The sequence below is a fragment of the Panthera leo genome, chromosome C1 (genome assembly GCF_018350215.1).
Source record: "Panthera leo isolate Ple1 chromosome C1, P.leo_Ple1_pat1.1, whole genome shotgun sequence".
NCBI lineage: Eukaryota > Metazoa > Chordata > Mammalia > Carnivora > Felidae > Panthera > Panthera leo.
Window position 1 is genome coordinate 199,911,631 of NC_056686.1, and position 20,542 is coordinate 199,932,172.

Genomic DNA, 20,542 nt, shown 5'->3' on the forward strand with positions numbered 1-20,542 from the left:
CCGTCCCTCCATATGCCCTCTACGTGGGCCTGCGCAATGCAATCACTTTTACTGTTTCCCTGTATTTAAACCGGTTCACTTCCATCACCCCTGCTGCCACCTCTCACTTCAGTCTCTCTCCTGCTCTGCCAGCGTGAAGGCCCAGAGAGGCTTTCAAAATGCAGGCTCTGCCCGGATGAAATGAAAAGGCTGGGCAGGACCAGGGGGTCCAACTTGGAGCTGGTGTGCGCGACTGGTGCAGGGCCCAGAGCCGGTTACTTCTGGAGGGTCTAAAGGATGTGCTGGGGGGGGGGGGGGGGGGGGGGAGGGGGAGGGGGAGGCGGGGGATGGTGCACGCAGGGGCAATGCACCATCAAGAGCCCTCATCTACCTGGCTCGGTGGTACCTATGGACACACACACGCGTACGGGGAATCGTGAAAAAATCCAACACCGTGGCCTGCCCAAGGTTGCGTTTGCCCCTCGAGGGAGGCTGGCCAAGCCAGAGTTAAGGGTTGTGTTAGAAGAATTTGGGTTTTCCTGGTTTTTCCCCAAATGAGGAAGTTCCTCAGTGCCCCCAGAGGAACTCCTTTGAAAAGTTAATACAAACCTTTGAAAGAAAGGAAAGAAGAAAAAAAAGAAAGAAAATAGATTTATATGCCTTATAGATCACTACATGGAGCCTCGTAGATAAATACGAGGCCACACTGTTTTCAGCCTATCCTCCCCCACAGAGGCCGTGCTAATGGTGAATTGAGTGCAATGAGGGGCTGAAATCACCGTGCGTGTCGGCATGATCTAGTCACCCTGGAAGGGCAAGTCTGTCCACTCTGGGCGTGTGTACTGGGTTCTAAACGTCTGCACGGGGAGTGAAAGACGTACACACAATCTTTATGTATCTGCTTAGGAAAAATCTATCTCTCTAATGACACTCGGTTATTCATTTGCTCTGTTTGGAGAAGAATGGAATGCATTTTAGTTTTTAGAAGTTTTGGGGAGGGAGAACCCTCTGCCGGGTGAGAGGGGAGGAGGGGTGGGTGGGAGCCATGCAGCTCGCTGGCTGGAGGTGGAGACAGATCCAGGAGAGGCACTGACCCCTTCTGTCTTTTCCTTTCTCCCCCTGTATCCAATCCAGTCGGGAAAACCCCCAAGGGTGTCATCGAATGCCACACCTTGGGCCATACCTTCTAGTGCCCAAACGTCTCCCAACTCAGGCCAGGGCTGGACACGACAGGTGGATCCAGCCATGGTCCCGGTGATCTTTCCTTCCTGCCCACATTCTTCTTTCCTTTTTCGAAACTCGGTTTGTCTCCCCCTCTCTTCTACACGTGCACTTTATTCCTTTCTCTCTCATGTTCCTCCTCCCTTCCCCTCCCTGTCCATTCAACTTGCTTCAAAAAGAAAACCATTTTCAAAGGGGGGGGGTCTCCTTAGCTTTTTGCATCTCCGCTGTTGCCGGTTTGAAAGTTGAGACCTTGCTAGAGATTCCGAGGTCCTCAGTTTCCTCAAATAGATAGATATATGTATTTTTTTTTCCCTTAAATGAGATGAAATGAGTGGCGTCCTGGGGTGGAGGGAGGTGCTGGCTTGAGTCGGGGCTGGGGGTGGGACGGGGCGAGGGAAGGATGGGGAGGGGACGCATCACTCAACGTTGCTGCTGTCGAAGGTGTGGCACTGAAAGTCCCCATCGACATACTCCATGCCTGGCAGCTTCATCCCGTACTTGTCCACGCACCAGCAGATGCCACGTTTGCGGCCGCGGGAAGGCTTGCACTGGGGTGGGGAGAGCGACAGGCAGTGAGGGTGGCTGTCCCCGGAGGCTCTGCTCCTGTCTGGCCTTTGTCTTCCCTGCCCCCAGACAGATTCTCAACCCCGACCTCAGCCATGGGGTTCCAGTAAACCCCCTGCACGGGGATGGCCCCACGGAAGATGCTGACTTAGACAGTCGGCCCCTGATTAGCTCTTACAAGCTCTTTTTTATGTCACCCGTTCAGGGTCCTCTGCCGCGGTATTCTCCAGGCGGCTACATGATGATGAAGGCGGTGGTGGTGATGGTACCGGGCATCACTGGCACAGCTTCATCATGTAGCAGACACTGCTGAACACTTACTACATAGAAGGTACTGTTCTAAGGGTTTTACAAAGAAGAGTCCATTATCCCTCATAACTGCGTAAGGACAATGGGTGCAGTCATCATTTTGCATGAGAAGCTGGAGGCAGAGACATTAAATGACTAGGTAAGGGGGACACAGCTCGTAAGTGGGAGAGCCAAGAATTGACCCAAGGCCACCTGGCTCTTGACCCCTGACCCTTGTGGACCATCAGTGTCACCTGGGAGGGAACGTGTTAGAAATGCGAAATTCCCAGAGTTCCATCCCGGAAAACTCTGGCCAGCAATTGGTGTTTTAATAAGCCACTTCCCAGGAAGTGTGAGAACCACCGGCCTGAGGTAATGGGTACCACTTGAATAGGCTCAATATTCCGTGTTGCCCAAAGGGCAGGCTGGCTGCGAATGGGATGTAAATGATCTGGGGGGGGGGGTGGGTACCTGCTGAAATAGGTTTTGAAGTCATCATCTGCGGATGTATGTATTTCTGTGTGTGGGGTTGTCAGAAAATAGTAGGTACAACGTGCGATATGACATAGTGATATAAAGCTTCCTTTTTCAATGGATTCATGGAAACAAGGTGGATCATTAAAACTTAAGTAGATCATAGCACAGGAGGGAACCGGGAGCCCGGCGACCGGGGTACCTGCACGGAGACCGGAGGCTCAGGAAACACTATTGTTAATGACGGAAATCTTAAGCATTCAGAGGTAAAAAAAATTTCTGGCAAGTGCCATTTCAGGAGCCCTCTGAACCTGGGGGCAGGGGCGGGGCGGGTGGCGTACCTGCTTCCTCTTGTAGAATCCTTTGCGGTCACAATTGGGCAGGTAGACGGCGCGGGGCACCATGCGTGGGCTACTTTTGAGCTCCTGCAGGGAAGCTTCCATGTGTCTGCGGCAGGGGCCCTGTGTGAGGACAGCAGGGGTGAGGGACACGGCGGCACCCAAATGGAGAAACCACCTGTATACGCAGAGCGCGTGGCCGAGGGCACGGGGGCTGAAGGGTCTGTCGAGACTGTCGCTCCAATTACTTGCTACCTAAGATCTTTCCTCCTCTGGGAGGAGCCTGCGTGTGACTAGACAGGAAGACACATGGTCCCACTTACCTCCCACAACACCCACCCTCAGCTCTTCCGCTCTGCCCTGATTACATCCGGGGTGGTCGTCGGCAGATGCCCTAGGGGAACATGCAGCCTCTGCCCAGGTGACGTCGCAGCTCCTGGTGTGTTTGCTGTGGCAGCCCAGCACCTTCCTTGAATGAGCACCGCCTCTACTCCCGGGGTCCCTCGGTCAAGCACCAAGGCCTGATAAACGTAGGCTCTGAAAATCCTCCTGAATCCCAAGCTGATCTAAGCGGTAGGCCCTCAGCTAGGCCCAGCCAAAGCACCTGCTGCCCACGGATGCTCATTTAGAATCAGGGGAAGGTCAAAAGTCAGGGGAGTGGCAGAGGTGGCCAGGTGCGGATGCCGACGGAGATGAGGAGAGAATCCTCGAGACTCACCTGCTCGGATTCCTGTCTCATCTCAGGTGCAGAGATGACCCGGGGGTGGGCAGTGTTCTCAGCGCCCCCCACAAACTTGGACTGGGTCAGCTTCTTTCTGCGGTCCTTCTTCACGGCCTCGGCCTTCAGCTCGGAGATGCGGGTGTGCTTGGGCCGGAAGATCTTGGGCGAGTAGGTCTCCTCAGCCATCTCGGAGGTGGTTGGTTCCTCGTGCTCACGGGAGTCTCTCTCTGCAGGAGAAGGAGGCAGAGGATCAGCCTCAGGGGTGAGATGCAGGCTGTTGGGGGAAAATAGGTGACAGCCCAGCATGGACAGGAAAGGCCAAGTCTATCTTATGTGGGGTCTTTGTGCCTCCAGGACTGTTGGAGCTGGGCTGGATTCTGACTTGGGCAACCGGGATGGGAGTAGGACGGTCCTCAGGATCTAGGCTAGCAGGGTGGTGGTGGGGACGATCATGAAGAGGAGAAGATTTGAGAGAGCCAGACGTGTGGGGCTTGGAGGGGAGCGGTGCTGGTGGCGGGGTGGGGGGACCTGGAACCCTTGAGCTGGCTCTGTGCTCCGGGCCCTGGGAGGCTGGAACATAACTCAGCTCCAGGCCAAGAGAGGCTGACAGCTGGCTGGGGCTGGAGCGGTTATATATAGGAGAGACTTGGTGACAGTCTATACTTAGCTGACTTATGACCTTTAAAGAAGCAGGACTTTGTTCATTTATTTGTTGATCTGTTAATTCTACCCCTAGCCTTTTCTCCCTCCACAGACTTCCAGTACATTCCTCTCTCCTAGGCACCCTTCTCTGGGTCCCCACGTGTCCTCTCAGCTCTTTGACCCCACCAGCCCCGGCAGACACAGAGCCGCTCTTCCCAGCCGGTCAGGGCGTGGCCAGGATGCCCAGAGCAAGACCAGGTACAAGGTGGGGCGGGTGGGGGCAGGGAGGCCCCGTCTACAACACCTCTTTTCTTTTCAAATTTTAGAAAGAGAAGACAGGGCTCTGGAGTGACCCCGACTGACTCAAATGAGGAGAGGGAAGATCCGGTCCCCTGCCCACTCCACCGTCACTGGGCTCCCCAGGAGCCATGAGGACAAGGCATCGGGATGGGAAATGGAGGGAGAGGACTCCAAGGAGGTGCGGATGAAGGGATGCACTGGGAAGGAGAACCTTGGTGGGAAGACACTGTTTTGTGTCCCCCGGGCAGAGGCCCTCTTCCCAGGGGGAGTTCCAGGTGTGGGGTAAGGAAGGCGTTTGGGGACCCGGCCTAACCCGGTCGGGATGGCAGGTGGCAGGAAGCACCTGGGCACCTGTTTGTCTCTTGGCTTGGGATTTGTCAAACTTAAGTGAATAGGTATCCGGTCTTTAAGGCCCTGGCAGGGAAGTTCCCCGCCCCGAAGAAGCCTCCACAGGTTTGCAGTGTTTTGGGTGGGGGTTAGCTGATTTGGGTATTTATCCATAGGCAGGGAAGTAGTCACCGGAGGGGAAGAGGACGGGAAGAGAGCAAATGGCGGAGCATCAGGCGGGCTTTCTCTGAGCAGAAAACTCAGTGCCAGGTCCCCATCCCCCACTTTTGGTCTTTCCCTCCCTCTTCCCACCTCGGCTTGACTCAGTGGAGTCAAGCAAACCTGCTGTGATGACTAACTGGCATGGTGATGTGCCTGGCAGATGGAGGATGGCTAAGGAGTGGGGTTTGGAGCCAACCAACTTTTCTTGGTTGCAGGACAAGTTAGAATGGGGTGCGGCACAGGGAGGAGCAGAGCCGGCTTGGGGTGGAGGGCGGGGGGGACTCTGTACAAATTGAAAGGCTAGGGCTCTGTTATCTAGTAACTTAGTCCCAAACCCGAGGCTCAGGTCTTGGGGAGAGATGCGTGGAAACGAAAAGCCAACTGTGGCACAGAGGGTTGCTGAGCCCATCTTGCTGGGTGATCTGAGACACTTCACTCAATCTCTCTGGGCATCACCAAGCATTCGGACTTTTAACAAGCAGTTGACAGCTGAGGTAGGAGAGAGGACAAAGAGATGGTTGCCACTGAAAGGTTGGGGGCGTTCTGGGGTGCATGGCCACACCCTTTCCCTAATCGAGATGATAACCACGTGAAGTGAGGGAGGGTGGGGGGTGGGTGGGCCAGATGCCGACCAGCACCTGGCAGAGGGCTGAGTGTCTCCTTCAGAAACTGCTCCAGCCTGGGCTGCAGGGCCAGCAACTTGTCCTCAGGGGCACCTGCAGGGCCGGGCTCCAGGAGTCACCTCTTTCATGGGAGAGACCCCAGGAAGCTGCTCACCTCCAGGGGCTGGCTGTACCAGCTCCTGGAACCCTTCCAATAGACCCCCGGGTCCACGTCCCTGTGTCCAAGCAGGAACAAGTACATCCACGTTGTCTCAGGGTGCTCTTTCTACTTCCTGAAGACATCTGGGACGGGAGCACCACCCATCCTCCTCTGGCCACCTGTTTTGCAGGGGCCCCTCCGTCCCTTTGGTCAGAGGTTGCCATCCTCCAGATCTCGTGTCGCCTCTCACGGAGCTCCTCTCTCTGCCTTGTGGGCCTGGCAGCATGTTGGCTCACAGCACTCCATATATCGACAGCTTTTCTCAAGACTCTTCGCCTCTTAGGACTTTTTCTAGGAAGTGCTATGGGCCACCCTTACCCTGGACTCACTCTTCCTGGCAGGAGGACGGGGCTGTTAGCAGTGGTTCCATAAACTCGGGAGCAAATTTTCCTTCACCTTAGTCTTTTCTCTGAAGGTGTTCAAATACGGCCTCGGGGCTAGGCACATGTTGATATCGGAAAATGATGCAGATCCCTGTAAGTTCTCTGAGGAACTCAAAACACTCCTGCAAGCCCTCTCTCCTTCCCCGGGCTCACCAAGGCGGGGTTCCTGAGGGCACACCCTCCCCAGCGCACAGGCTCTTTGGCTGCTTCTGAACTTTAAGTTTTGATGTGCCTCCTGGTTTTTGGTGCCACTTAACCCCACGGGACCTCTTAGGCAGCAGGACAGTCGAGTATCAAAGATACTAATCAGGGTCTTGTGGTCACCTGCAGTCTCCAGAGACAGTGGAAACGTGGCACCAAGCCAGTGCAGAGCTACGAAGATTAAAAAGCTGGAAAGTAAGACCAGAGCTGGAATGGCAGAGCCGGCTAGCCCTACTCAGCTGCTTCCCGGCCAAGCCATAAACAGGCTTTCAATTTGGGAAGGGTTTAAGTTTTGGGTGAGACAGGCAGGCACAGGTAGCTGGCTGCTCCTGCACTTTTTCATCCAGAGGATATGGACCAAAGCTGCAGAGGGGATTTAGGGGAAGACTTCCTGGTGAGTTGCCCGGGCCCCTGAAAGGCAAGGGAACTTCAAGGGGCAGGGGGTTCTGGAAGCTGGTCCAAAAACAGGTCAATACCCCCGCATGGCCAGTAGATGGCGGAGGAGACTGACGGCCACACAACCTGTTTCCAGTGCTTCCAAGGATTGCAAGCAATTTTAAAATCTGGGATTTGGGTGCTTTCCTCCTCTACTTCTGTGACAGCTACCCAAGTCCTCTCCTTCTCTCTGTGTGTCTGCAGCATGCATTTGAGGAGTCGTGGGGATGGCCAGTGAAGAACTGGAAAAAAAACCCACGCGTGGACACAGTGGGAGAGTGGGAGGCTTGTTGGGGAGGGGGGGACGGACAAGGCCGACCTGTGCATAAGCCCGTGTTGCTTCTCTAATCTGCAGCTGACAAGTGATCTGGGGTGGAAGCAAGACATGCCCAGGGCCTCCCTTCCCATCTCTGGATGTCATTTTGAAAGGATTCTGCAGCAGATGGAAAAGCGGCATGTTTGGTTATTGTTCGCTCCTCCACGGGATGGTGGAGGCAGGGCCCTTTGATCCCGCAATCTCACCCAACGACTGAGGGAGTGAGGGCTATCCCGTCATCCTGATGGTTGCCTTTCAGGTGGGTTCTGAGTCTGGTCTGCCTTCCAAGCTCAGTCATTCCAACCAGCTCCCTGATGGCCCCAGCCCCTGCCACGTCAGGGTGGCCAACTCCGTTCCTTTTCCGTTCATAAGGCGCTCCCGGTTCAGAGCATTGCCCCAGCATCCAGGGACACAACACGGCCGTTCCTGCACCGACAGGAACACCTCCTGGAGGGCTGTGCCATTTCCATGACCCAGCAGTCACAGAGGGTGTCTGGCTGTAGGCCCAGCTGCTATGCACCCGGAGGCACGCTAGGGTGGGCAGGTCTACTCATAGCGGAGTATACGATGCATGCTTCCTACCCAAATGCCACCGTGCTGTCCACATCCAACCTCTGGCTGCCTCTGCTCTCTCGCAGGGGCCGGATGGTGCACCAGCAGGTGCATTCTGATTCCATCCTTCTCCCCAGCCTGGTGACGAGGTGTCAGGGACCCGCTGCTCCCTGCAATCTAACCCTCCATCCTGGGGCTCCTAGTCCTGCCCTGGCATCATTAGCTCCCTGCTCCTGGGCCGGTGGTAGTTTCCCAATCTATCTTAACCTCATAATCGACCTTAAGAGAAAATGGGGTGGCCCTGATATTGCGACTTTGCTTGTGGAAATTGAAGAAACCGAGGCGTATTTGGAATTCACAGCTCTGGAAGAATGTAGGGCTTTGCCAGGCCACCTGGACCTGGGGAAGGGAAAGTCTCTTTTTCTAGCCAGGAGACAAGATGGGTTTGCCCAGAATCTCTACAAGGAATGAAAAGGGGAGCTGGGTTTCCTCTGGCCCTCATTCTAACTCCTTCTTTGGAATTTAAGCAGTACATTTCTTTTTAAATTTTTTTTTTTTCAACGTTTTTTATTTATTTTTGGGACAGAGAGAGACAGAGCATGAACGGGGGAGGGGCAGAGAGAGAGGGAGACACAGAATCGGAAACAGGCTCCAGGCTCCGAGCCATCAGCCCAGAGCCTGACGCGGGGCTCGAACTCACGGACCGCGAGATCGTGACCTGGCTGAAGTCGGACGCTTAACCGACTGCGCCACCCAGGCGCCCCTAAGCAGTACATTTCTTAAGCACACAGCTTTGTCATTTATCTTTTTCTCTCGATTATATGGTAACCAGTATATAATGTTTAAATAGAGACAGACACAGATTTCCCCAAGAGTTAAAGAGAAGTGGGTCTAGAAGCGTTTCTGTAACATAAACTCAGGCATGTTAGGGTTCCTTGGATGCCTTGAGAGGTCACATCACTCAGGCCCTTGCCTTAAAGCATTGAAGCTGCTGCAGAGGGAGCCAGAAAGCCGAGGAATTAGTCTTAGAGGAACAGGAACAAGGAGGGATCCCCGGATTTACTGGGCTTCTTTGATCTAAGGTTGTGCTCTCCAATACAGTACTCACTAGCCACATGTGGCTACTTACATGGATAAATATTAAATCAAATCACGAATTCAGCTCCTCAGTCACTCTATTCACGTTTCAAGGACTCAGTGGCCACAGCGGTGAATGGCTACTGTGTTGGACAGTGCACGTATAGAGCATTTTCATCATCGCAGACAGTTCTACTGGACAGCTGGTCTGAGGGCACTGACCCGTGCCTGGGTGTGGCTAGATGCTTTGAGCCGCCTCCCAACCTTGCCCTGTTTCGCAGCCAACCTGCATCCTCCTGCTTTTTGTGAGGACAGGAGGCTTACGGGGAAATGACGGATTGGCGGCTCACTGTTTAAAAAACCGTGAGACACGTTTCAGTCTCCTGAAGTCTGACCGTTTCCCAGCTGTGGATGCCATGTGAATCAATCACACTGTGTGCGCATGCCCTTGCGTAAACAGAAAGGGGACAGGGCGGTAGGGAGAGGCTGCTGAACCTTCCTGGGGAATTGCAGTGTCCCTCCTCCTACCCATTCCATCCCTGGCCCGTGTCTGCCTTGCCCTAGTCTCTCCTGGAAGACACTGTTTTCTTTTCCTCTGTGGTCAGCAACAGACGTGCGTGTTCTGGGCTCTTTTTAACCTGACTTATGGTCTGAGAAGGACAAAAGCACTGTCTTTTCAAGAGGAAAACAAACCCAAACAACCGTCATCCTAAGGGACAGTTGCAGAAGACACTGGAGGGGAACTTTGACCTGGGGTGAGTGACAGAGGCGGGGAGCCGGTTCAGAGAATCTGTGAATAGACAGGGAGGCCATTAGGCTTACCCTGCTGAGCTCCTTGACAGCCCCTGCCCCATTTCAGGCCAGGAAAACTAAAGTACTCAGGTGCTGAGTACTAAGCACCTTGGCATTGGCTAAGCCAATGGCCAAGTTGGTCAACAGGGATATGTGACATCTCCTAAGCAGAGAAATAAAGACAGCATCTAGCATAGCGGGTAAGCAGTCAGAACAAGAGTCAGACTGCCAGAAAGTCTGATCACCAAGCCCAGGTAAGAGGAACCAGTCCCTACCTCGAGAACTCCCTCCAGAAGTTTCCCCTTGTCTAATTGCATTCCTAATTCCTAATTGCAATTCCTAATTGCACCGAGGTTGCCTAGATGGCACAGATGTGGCTGGTGTCAAGTTGGTAACACTCCCCAGAATGAAAGGCCAAGGTCTCCCTCACACACCTTCCACCGTCCTGGGATCAGAGGTAAAGAAAAAACGCCCCTCATTTTACTTCCTCTATGGCCCAAGGAGGATTCAGGGCTGCAGCTCCGGTACACATTTCTTGATCCCTGGAAGGCAGCTGGCGGTAACTTTACATATAAGAAACACACACTTATGCACACTGAGCCTTGGGGCGCCTGGGTGGCTCAGTTAGTTGAGCGTCCGACTTCAGCTCAGGTCACGATCTCATGGTTCAGGAGTTTGAGCCCCGCGTCGGGCTCTGTGCTGACAGCTCGGGGCCTGGAGCCTGCTTCGGATTCTGTGTCTCCCCCTCTCTCTGCTCCTCCCCTGCTCACGCTCTGTCTCTCTTTCAAAAACAAATAAAGATTTTAAAAAATTTAAAAAAAAAAGAAGAAATACACACTTACGCACAGCGTCAAGATCCCTTGCCAGGTTTCTCTGGAGCTGGCGAAGGTGGAGAATGCTCAGTAGAAATGTCTGTTCCCTACAGACATCCCAAACCAGAAGGGAGAGGAGGGGCCAGGTGGAAAGCAGCCTCTGAATGGAAAAGGGGGGAGGCGGGGAGGAGACACTTGGCCATTTCTCTGACCTGGCTACACTTCCACTCATGACTCATCACAGTCCATTCAGAACCTTACAATTAGGCAGCCACATTCCCTCAAAATGGTCCTGGATGGCCAGAAGGGGGTGGCAGGGAGCAAACAGACAGCGAGAATTCTCTCTGGTCCCCCTACGAATAGAGTGGCTAGGGGTCAGAGAAGAGTCCTGTTGTGTCTGGCAATCCAGACTCAAGACTCTTCCTTTTGGACTCCTTGGATGCCGGAGGAGAGTAGGGACGTTATTTCCTTCCTCAGGTTGGGGAGGGGCTTGTGGTGGCCTCTACGCTGTCCAGTTACAGGGCCGCTAGCCACATGTGGCTACTGAAGGTTGAAATGTGGCTAGTGGGGCTGAATTCAAGAATGTATTTCATTTAAATTAAATTAAAATTTTTTTTAATTTTTGTTTTTGAGAGCAAGAGACATAGCGTGAGCAGGGGAGGGGCAGAGAGAGAGGGAGACACAGAATCCGAAGCAGGCTCCAGGCTCCGAGCTGTCAGCACCGAGTCCAATATGGGGCTCGAACTCACAAGCCGTGAGATCATGACCTGAGCTGAAGTCAGACGCCTAACCGACTGAGTCACCGAGGCGCCCTTACCCCTACATTAATTTAAATATACAAACGAATACTGTTATTGGACAATTTTTGAGCATGTTTGGAACAACTCGGGTATGTGAATCCAGTTTTTCAACTGTAACTTTTATGAAACTTAAAACTACAGATCAAGTATTTCCAGTGAAAATGTAGTGTCCCAACTGAGATGGGCTGTAGATGTCAACTGCACCTCAGATTTCAAAGATTTAATGTGAAAGAAGGAACGTAAAATCCCTCATTATAACTGTTTGGGTGTATGTTGAAATGATAATATTTTGGACATACTGAATTAAAATATATGGTTAAAATTAATTTCGCCCATTTCTTTTGCCTTTTTAAAAAATGTGGTTAGTAGAAAATTTGAACTGACATGGGTGGCTTGTATTATATTTCAATTGGCCAGTGTTGTCCTAAAGGGTCTGGAAGGACAGTCATCTTCAGTGGGTGACAAAGAGATTGTGGAGCATATACGCTCAGTTCAGCTGGGATGGAACAATCTGAATGGTTTGGGATAACTGGAGCATCGTTGCAAGACATCGTTGCAAACCAGCAAAGGTCAAAGGAGCCCAGGTTTTGAGTGCAAATTCAGCTTCAGGATTTAGCAAGGGAAGGCCCACATCTGATGGTTGAGGTTGAGGGATGGAAAATGAGGTAACCTATTTGTATTAAAAGTCCCCTAGGGTGCACCTGGCAGGTGTAACCTACCGGGAAGAGGGCTTTAACTTATCCGTCTGGTCCTCAAGAATCAATCCCCCAAGAGACATGGGACAGGATGCCACAGCTCCAGGATGTATTAGCATGGCCTTTGGCAACTCCTCAGATCAATCTGAGGCCCCCAGCTGTAATCAGGAGGCCTCTCTCTCTCTCTCTCTTCTCATTGGGAAAGATCGTCTGACATACTTGTATATGCTCAAAATCTGGTGACTTGTTCTCCTCCTTATCAACTCTTGTGGCTTGTGGTTTTCTCTCCCTCCTCCCATCCTGCCCCGCACAGCTTGCCAGCTCTGGTCTCCCCATCCTGCTTGCCTGACTCCACAAAAGGCCTGTGCTGGCGGAGGCTGGTGGCCACAGGAAGCCGGCTGCTTCTGGCCACATTCTCCTTGGACCCTGTGGGCCAAGGCACAGCCAAGGGGAAGCGAGGGCCTGCCTGCCTGGCTTCCCGCGCCCGGAGAGCGCCCTGCAGTTCAGGAAATGAGGTTTGGTACATGGATCCGAAGTCTGGGCTCAGCACTGCCCCTTTCCACTCTCCTTGCCCCTGCCTGTCCCTCACCAAACCACTGTCCTAAGCCAGCCTTGTTCCCAAGACCAGGTAGAGAAAGGAATGCGACCGAGTGGGATTGCAAATAAAAGGGGTGTTGCATTCTCCGCTTTGGGGCTACTTCACTTCCCATAAAACAGAGCACCCCCAAGTTCTGAGCCCTCCATTCACCTTCACACCCCCCACCATTGGGCTGTACTTGCCACAGCCTCGCTGCAGCTTGGGCCAGGCCCCAGGGACTAGTGAAGAGCCCGGAATGGCAGAATGGAGTATAGAATCAACAGGACTGTAAGACTGAGTTCTATCCACCCGACTCTGCTGCCAACTCCGCGCCTAATTTTGGGCAAGTGACTCAACACCTTCAGCCTCAGCGTCTCATCTGTAAAACCATTGCTTTGATTGCTGGGATCTGTGGGTTCCTTCCAGCATCAGCACTCTTTGGCCAATACCCAGACAATTCCTGGGGGCACACTGGGACCGAGCTAAGCCGAGTGGCCAGACAGGAAGAGCCACTTTGTCTCTCTGGATTTATATTAAACAAAAAAGAAAAGAAAAAAAAAGGACATCATAACAGAAATCATGAAAAGAAATGGAACAGGAAACAAAAGTGGAGGAACCTCTGTATATGGGGCAGTGGGGAGGAGAAGCTTAGAACTGGCCTCCTTGTAGATTTGCTTATTAGTTTTTGCAAATAGGTAACAAATCTTATTGTTTTGGAAAACATATCCAGATGGCAATTTAAGGATGGTCTCTGGGGACTGCAACTTTTAGACCAACTGCAAAACGCGAAACAAAAACCCTAACAAAACCCCTCTGAACTGCCTCCTCGTCTCTCACCGAGTCCATTCTTCGGCCCTCTTCACTTGTACCCCGTGTTGGTCCCTCACTGGTACCTGCTCTGTTTATGGCATTCTTCCAGTTTCTGGATGCAGTGGGCTCGGAGTGTGCAGATCCCTTTTCTCAAGTTCTACGTTCTTACACATTCAATAGCCCAAGGTTGCAAAGGCATTGCTCAGGTACAAAGCAAAAACTTTAGACAAAAATCACCTTCTTTACCCCGCTAGCCACCTCCCCCTATCTCCCTTTCCCCCATCCCCCATTAAGGGGACCCGGACTTCTGCTGGGAATCCTGCTCTCCTGCCCTTTGCTGGAACCCTCGAGGTGACCTCTGCCTCCTAGGTCAGCCCGGTCCTCCCTCTGCAGCTTTAAGCCCACTTGCTGCTCAAAACCAACCAGCCAAGCCCCAGGCTAATTCGCAGCTGCGTGGACTTAAAACTGGAGCCCTCAGGGAAGCCCTCAGGGATTGCCGGGAGCTAGGGGCTGGGGGTGGGGGCGGAGTGGGAAAGAGGGGTAAGAAGAGAGAAAAAAAAATATGGAAAGAAAATGAGCTCTCACAGTGGCCAACTGTCCATACTCTTCCAGTGTGAGCTGACACAGCAGAAAGAGGTGGCGGGAGGTAAGAAAAGTCCAGTTAAAAGCACCATCTCCTGTCTTCCTGACTCCCATTTTGGTTGTCTCAGGGCATAGCCAGCCTCTCAAAGACTTGTTTCAAAGGGAGGGGATGCGGGTGGGAAAGGAATCTGGCTCCTTCAGTTTTCCATGATCTTGTTCAACCCAGACACAAATTTGGCCAATAAACCTAACTCTGGAACTTGATTTCAACATGGCATTCGGACCAGGTTTGGAGTGGAAGCCAGGGTGATGGAGGCCAAACCCCTCAAAGCAGCAAAGGTCGAATTTATTTTTATTTAGGTAATTTTATTTTTTCTTTCCCAGAGCATACTTTCTGTCCTCTCTTATTTCTCAATGACAGAACTGAAACTCAAAACCCATTTCTCCCTGTATCCCAAGCTTAATGTCCCACAGGCTCAAGAAAGATCTCCCAGACCCGGGCAAATATGTGGGCTGCCCTCCCTCCCAGAAAGCCACAGGGCTCCTTCTCCAAACAATGCCCAAGCAAAAGCCCGGTGCTTCCTTGACTCGACCCAGCTCACCGATATTTATTGAGCCTGGCTCAATAAATAGCTCGTCTCCCGCCTCCCTCCAGCCTTCACACACACTGCCCTCTGTTTCTGTATCTATCTTTGCCCCAGAACTGGCCAAAATAAAATGTAGGGCCCGGCGCGCTCCCAGCACCCAGTTCGCGGGCGGACTCGGCTCTCCGGTTGCCCAGCAACGCGCCCAGCAAAACACCAGTCTCCGCCCGCCCGCCCTCGGCTCTTCCTCCCAGCAGCTTTGGCTGCCTGCCACCTCGCTCTCCTCAGCTCTCCATTTCGGATTCTAGAGATGCACTTTTTCTTTTGGTGAAAAAAAACATATATGTATCTATATCTGTATCTTTCTTTACATGCGCATGTATCTTTTGATTTATGGGTGTGTGTGTATGTGTGTGTGTGTGTGTGTGTGCGCATAATCTATATCTGTATGGCAACCGCAGGAGGGAGAGGCAAATCCAAGTTCTCATTGCTGATTTTGGGAGGGGGACATGGCGGTGGGGTGTTGGGGAACAAGATTTTTGGCCAAAGGAGCCGACACTCTCCTCCCGCTCTCTGTTCTTTTCCCTCTTTTTATGAACCGTCTCTGTCCTATCTCCAACTTTTTGGGGACCCACTCAGCGATTTTCGAGTTGAAAGGCGCTAGCCAGGAGCGCCCACTAGCGTACTATCTTCCGGAAGGAAGGGGGTCAGCTCCTGTAGCCGTTCGGAAACTGAGGTGGGTCAGGCACCTGCCGAAGGCGGGGTGGAGTCGCAAAGTCTAGGGTGGGGCGTGGAGGGTGCTACGTGTTCGCCGAGAGGCACCTTTTGGGTGGGGGTTGAGGAATGGGCTGCTGAGAATTCTAAAGGGCATCTTGCTTGGGACAAAAGCCAGTGTGTGTGTGTGTGTGTGTGTGTGTGTGTGTGTGTGCGCGCGCGCGCGCGCGCGCGTATTACGTTGAACTGGAAAGTTGGCTGATGAGCCAATTTGCTCTTCCAGCAATTGCGCGCGCGTGTGCGCGCGCCCTGCGCGCACAACTTTCACACCAACCGCATCACACCAACCACACGGTTGGGCAAATAAAAGCGGGCCCAGAATGCGGCTGAGTGATACCTTGCATACTTTCGATGTGACCGGATTTTTACCCAGAGCGCTGGCTTCCAAGCCAGGAAATCGATTCATACCTTTTCTTCCCCCGTGCTAAGATTTTCCAAATCCACATCCCCCAAGATGAAGGCGGCCAGGACCGCCTTGGAAAGTGGCTCCTAATAAAAATAACTTCACAAACGGGCCTCTAGGGCCTCCGGGGCCTGCGTGTTGCCCTCTGTTCCTTTTTGCAGGCTGCAATCCGGAGAACGACAGCCTCTCGCAAAGTGGAGGGGCAGCCGCGGGCGACAGGCGAAACCTGCAAAGTTTGCGGGGATCCAGGAAGAACCCGGGAAAGTTCTCCTGCCGCTTCTCAGGAGCGGACTCCTTTCCTGTATGATAATGTCTGTAGTTTGCAGTTAGGAAAACTCATGTTGGGTGCCCTAATGGACGAGATAGGAGGGAAGGGCATGGTCTCAGTAAGAAATTACACAGAAAAAAAAATTATTTAGCCAAGTCTTAACCCCTTTTGGAGAGAATAACCAGGTTGATGTTTCAGAACCCAGATTTTTGTGTCCAATTCACTGGACTTTAAAAAAAAAAAGTAAAATCAGGTCTAAGTCCAAACGGAAACCCCGTCTGGTGGTGGGGGCTGGGGATAAGGAGGCAGAACTGTTCTGACTGAACTGATTGAACAAGTAGCTCTGTCAACCTTTTAAACCCTAGACTCCAGACACAGAGAATTTGGGGGCGGGGCAACCAGGGGGCGGGGCTACTGGAGGCGGAGGCGAGGCTCCCTGAGCGCGGCTTTTCCGTCTCCGCCCACTTGATTTTGCATTCTGCGTTTCCAGGGCCCCTCTTGCATTTACACCACACCCACTTGCGATCCGATTTGAAAGATTGAGGTGGTGGTGGTGGTGGGGAGATTAGCACTGGCGGGCAAGTTGTGATGTCTGAGTTTTCCATCCCTTCTTGTCCCTCTACCCACCTTTCTTCCTAGGTGAAATCGGAATTTGGGCGGGGAAAAAGGAATTAGATTCGGGGACGAATACTCAGCACAGGAACCTAAACCTTACCCGTTCCTCCCCGCCCCCCGCCGCCCCCCCCCCCCCCCACCGCCGCGGAGCGAGCTATTGTAATTTTTCCTTTCCCAGGAGGAAAGAAGGTATTTTGCATTGTACTATGTTTCACCATCTACCACAAACAGTCAAATCAAGTCAAGAGCAATGGTGTGCACGTGGGAGGGGCATCAAAGCCCCCACCCTAAAGACGTTAGCTTCCAAGCGTGCGAGCGGTGTGTGTGCGCGCGAGTGTGTGCAGGCGTAGAGGATAGAAATGTCAGGACGGACTGGGGAGGGGGGGGGGGAGGGCAGGGACTGGGAGGCACAAAGGTGGAATTACCACAGCAGACCCGTAACGCCTCTCTCTCCAGGTCCCCAGTCAAAGCAATATTTTAACAAAAGAGATTTTCTTTATCAAGTCCAGAAAAAACCGTATTGGGTGGGGGTGGGGGATGGAGGAGGGAATCGATAATGTAACATGCACCCTCTCAGATTGGAGATTGAGTACCCGGCCGTTTGGACCGGGAGACTGAACAGCAGCTCAGAGTCAGTATTCGGGAAGAAGGGGGAGGGTGAGAAGGGTGGGGGTAGGGGCGAGGAGAAGGAGCGAAAACCGCGAGAGAAGCTCGGCTAGAAAGCAGCCTGGGGTAGCTGGATCGGCCAGGCTCCAATTCCGAGGTGCCCGGACCCTCCCCACCCTCCTCCCCGGCTACACCCCGGCTCTAAGCCACTTGCTGGGCCAAGCGCGCGGGGCCAGCTTGTCCCGTGTCCCCCGGCCGTGCGCCGTGTAACTGACTGGCACACCGAGCGCGCTCACCGATCTTGGCTTGCTCGCGGTAGCTCTTTTCGTTGAGGCAAACCCCGCGGCCGTGCAGCAGGGCGTGCAGCGGCTTCTCCTCGTCCTGCCGGGGGAGGCAGCGCAGCCCCTGGGCGCAGCGCTCAGTGTAGACGCCGCACGACTGCCCCTCGGCCAGGGCGCAAGTAGTGCAGCAACCGCAGCCCGGCTCTTTGACCAGCTCGCAGCCCAGGGGGCTGGGGGGGCACATGGAGAGGGCTTTCTCGTCGCAGGGCTCGCAGTGCACGAAGGAGCCCAGGCCCTGGGCCAGCCCCGCACAGGAGGCCAGCAGCAGGAGGACCGCGGTGAGCACCATCTTCTCCGTGTCTTCCCCTTTACCTTGGGGCGGGGCACGAGAGCGAGAGTGTAGGGAGAAAGGGGCCAGGGGGGCGCCCGGAGAAATTAAAAAAAATTTTTTTTTTTTCTGGCAGGTAGAGCAGGTGCCCTCCCCCAGACAATTGCAAAATGTAGGGAGAGATGGAGGGCTGAGGCGCCCACGATCAAGTCCCAAATGCAAGGATTAAAGGACTTGCAACAGGTTGGGGGGAGAAGAGCTGCGCCAGGTGCACGCGGAGGGAGTGGAGGCCGGAGAAACAACACCCCCCCCCGCGCTCGGCGGGACCCGGTCAGAATTACAGGGAGGAAAAAGCCAAAAATTGTTCACCCCAAAACAACCACCGGAATAATGCGCTCGGAGGCTGTGGAGGAGAAGGGGGTGGGGGTGGGGGAGAAAAATGGGTCTGCCTTCAAAAATTTTGTTTAAAATCTGAAGTATACCCTGCTCCTCTCTACCCTTCAGCTGCCTGCGGCGCGCGGCTGCCGCGGAACAGGTAAGAGGCGGCGGCTGTGGCCGCGAGGGTGGGGGGAAAATGTTGAAATCAAGAAATTAAAAGAAAAAAAGCCCCCAATCCAAAACCCTAACACCTCTTTGCTCCCACTCTGCCACCACCTCTTCGAAATTCGCAGGTTCCGCGTGAAGCTCGGAGAAGGGTGCAAACGGAGGAGGGGGGAATTAAAAGGAGCAAAAAAGGAGAAAAAACCCTACACCGATTTGCAGCTCTTTCCTAGCTCTTTCCCCCAGCAGAAGTTTCCAAAGAGACTACGGGCTCCGGTGGAGCAGGCGCTTTTAAATAGACGGCCCCTGGCTGCCAGCCAGTTTGTAGCTGCTATTTGAGCTCCCCAACACCCAACCCAGGCGAGGGTGCCAAGGAGCTTTGCAGTACAAACTCACACGGGGTGGGGGTGGGGAGAGGCCTTCTAGACACACGGGGGCTCCCCTGAGCTCCCGGAACAGTGCCCTCCTCCCCCCGGAATGTAAGAAAGGGGCATGGGGGACAGGGCTGGGCTGCCTACAGGGGGAGGAGGTGGGGGGGGGGGCGAGTGGAAGAGAGAATTCAAGGAGGTGGTGGACACAATGAAGAGTAACCCGGTCTCCCCCTCCCTCCCACCCCTCAACTAGCCAAGGCTCCGGCTGCCTGGAGAAGCATTTTCTTATTAGCCAAGTGGATATATACAGTGCCCAAGAAATTCTTCCCAGGCTTTGGGAAATGGCTGTCTGCTAGTGTTTAAGTTACTGTGTGTGTGTGTGTGTGTGTGTGTATGTGTGTGTGTGTGTGTTTGAGTGTGTGTTTGATGGGGGAGTGTTAGTGTAGGATGGCCAGCTGAGAGGGTAGTGAGCTGAATGAAAAAGAAAGAAAAAGAAAAGAAAAACTGGATTTCCCCCCTTAAAAGTCTGGGCAAGGGGATTTAATTAAGAGCATTTCTCTTGCTGGTAGACTGACTGTCTTTGGTCATATGATCAAGAGGTGGCCACTTTCCTTCAGCTCCATTGTTGGCCCAGGGAAGCTGTGTGTGTGTGTGTGTGTGTGTGTGTGTGTGTGTGTGTGTGTATGTGTATGCATGCACGTGCACACATGCTTGTGGGTATCTGTGCTGTGTGTACGTGCAGGAAGGGACATTCATACAACGGCATTGTGGGGAGCAGTGAGTTACAGAGACTGGCACTTTCCAGAAGATGCTAAGTCTGAAAATCTTGCTGGTGATCTAATGTGTCCTGGTGTGGAGTTTTCAGATGGAAGAAGGCAGATTGGAGAGATACTTTCCCTCCACGTTCTTTCACAGGGGGCATTTCTATGGGATAGGGCCACATCTCTGGAGGGGATGGGTGACGGACGGACCAGAGGAACACCTTGTTATAAGGTTAACTGCCATGCACAGGCACATCTCAGGACTGTGAGCTGACAGCCGTAGGACCTGCTCTGAAGAGATCCTGACCAGGAATATTACTATTCTATCTGCAACCTCAGGCAATCTATTCAGACACTACTGGATCCCTTCCTTCCTTAGTAAAATGAAAGAAAGCTAAATTCTTCCAAGAAGGAAGGTGGCGATTTCAACTTTGCTTCTGAAATTGACACGGCTGGGCTGCAGACTTCGCAACCAGATCAGAGAAAAACGCACAGCCGGTCATTGCTGCCCCATCTGAGAGGACGGTCCTGGGTTGGACTCATCCCTTTTACATTTCCTTCAGCTCTTTCCAAGTGCTCTCGCTTTCCTTTGGAAAAGGGGCTGCATTTCATGAAGTTTGCCACTAGACTGCACCCTTATCTGTGATAAGAATTCTTTGCGTAGGACTGCTCTTAAGAAAAGATTTCTTTTGCTGGTGTGGTTCAGGAGCATCTCATGGTATGCTATTAACTTTCCCAGATCCTGATCTTTCTTCTTGATTATCTATTAGCTGAAAGGCACATTTTAAAACAAGGCTAAAGTTTAAAGTTGTGCTTTTGTTTGAATTGCCAGAGGGGGTGTGGGTATTAGCTGGGAGGAGGGGGAGGAGTTGTGTGTCAAGGTTAAAAAAAAAAATCCCAAACAAGCAAACAAAAAAACCCTCCAACTACAAGACCTGTTTGCATTGCATTTCCCCCTCCATCTGGGGACTTGGGAAGTTAGGGGGAAAATTAATATCCAAAAATTTGGTTGAAATATTTGAGGAACTGGGGAGATCATGTGTTATCTTCCCTTTTGTGTCAAGTTCAGACTAGAAGG

The 20,542-nt window shown here is 52.9% G+C and overlaps 1 protein-coding gene across 1 annotated transcript; it reads right to left on the minus strand.

The window, feature by feature from the left end:
* Positions 1-1,540: 1,540 nt before the first annotated feature.
* IGFBP5 (insulin like growth factor binding protein 5) lies at positions 1,541-18,665 on the minus strand. The gene is made up of 4 exons (XM_042950108.1): positions 17,480-18,665; positions 3,586-3,815; positions 2,871-2,990; positions 1,541-1,751 (listed from the first exon to the last, which is right to left on the minus strand). The coding sequence occupies exons 1-4, from the start codon at positions 17,811-17,813 to the stop codon at positions 1,620-1,622; spliced, it is 816 nt and encodes a 271-aa protein (XP_042806042.1). The 5' UTR covers positions 17,814-18,665; the 3' UTR covers positions 1,541-1,619.
* Positions 18,666-20,542: the final 1,877 nt, after the last annotated feature.

What these genes read in the sequence shown, in the direction of transcription:
- IGFBP5 (XM_042950108.1), bottom strand. Translation starts at nt 17,813, where the DNA reads ATGGTGCTCACCGCGGTCCTCCTGCTGCTGGCCTCCTGTGCGGGGCTG. An exon ending in TGAGACAGGAATCCGAGCAG is followed by an intron (nt 2,991 to 3,585) that starts GTGAGTCTCGAG and finishes GTCCTCACACAG; the next exon opens with GGCCCCTGCCGCAGACACAT. An exon ending in GATTCTACAAGAGGAAGCAG is followed by an intron (nt 1,752 to 2,870) that starts GTACGCCACCCG and finishes TCCCCACCCCAG; the next exon opens with TGCAAGCCTTCCCGCGGCCG.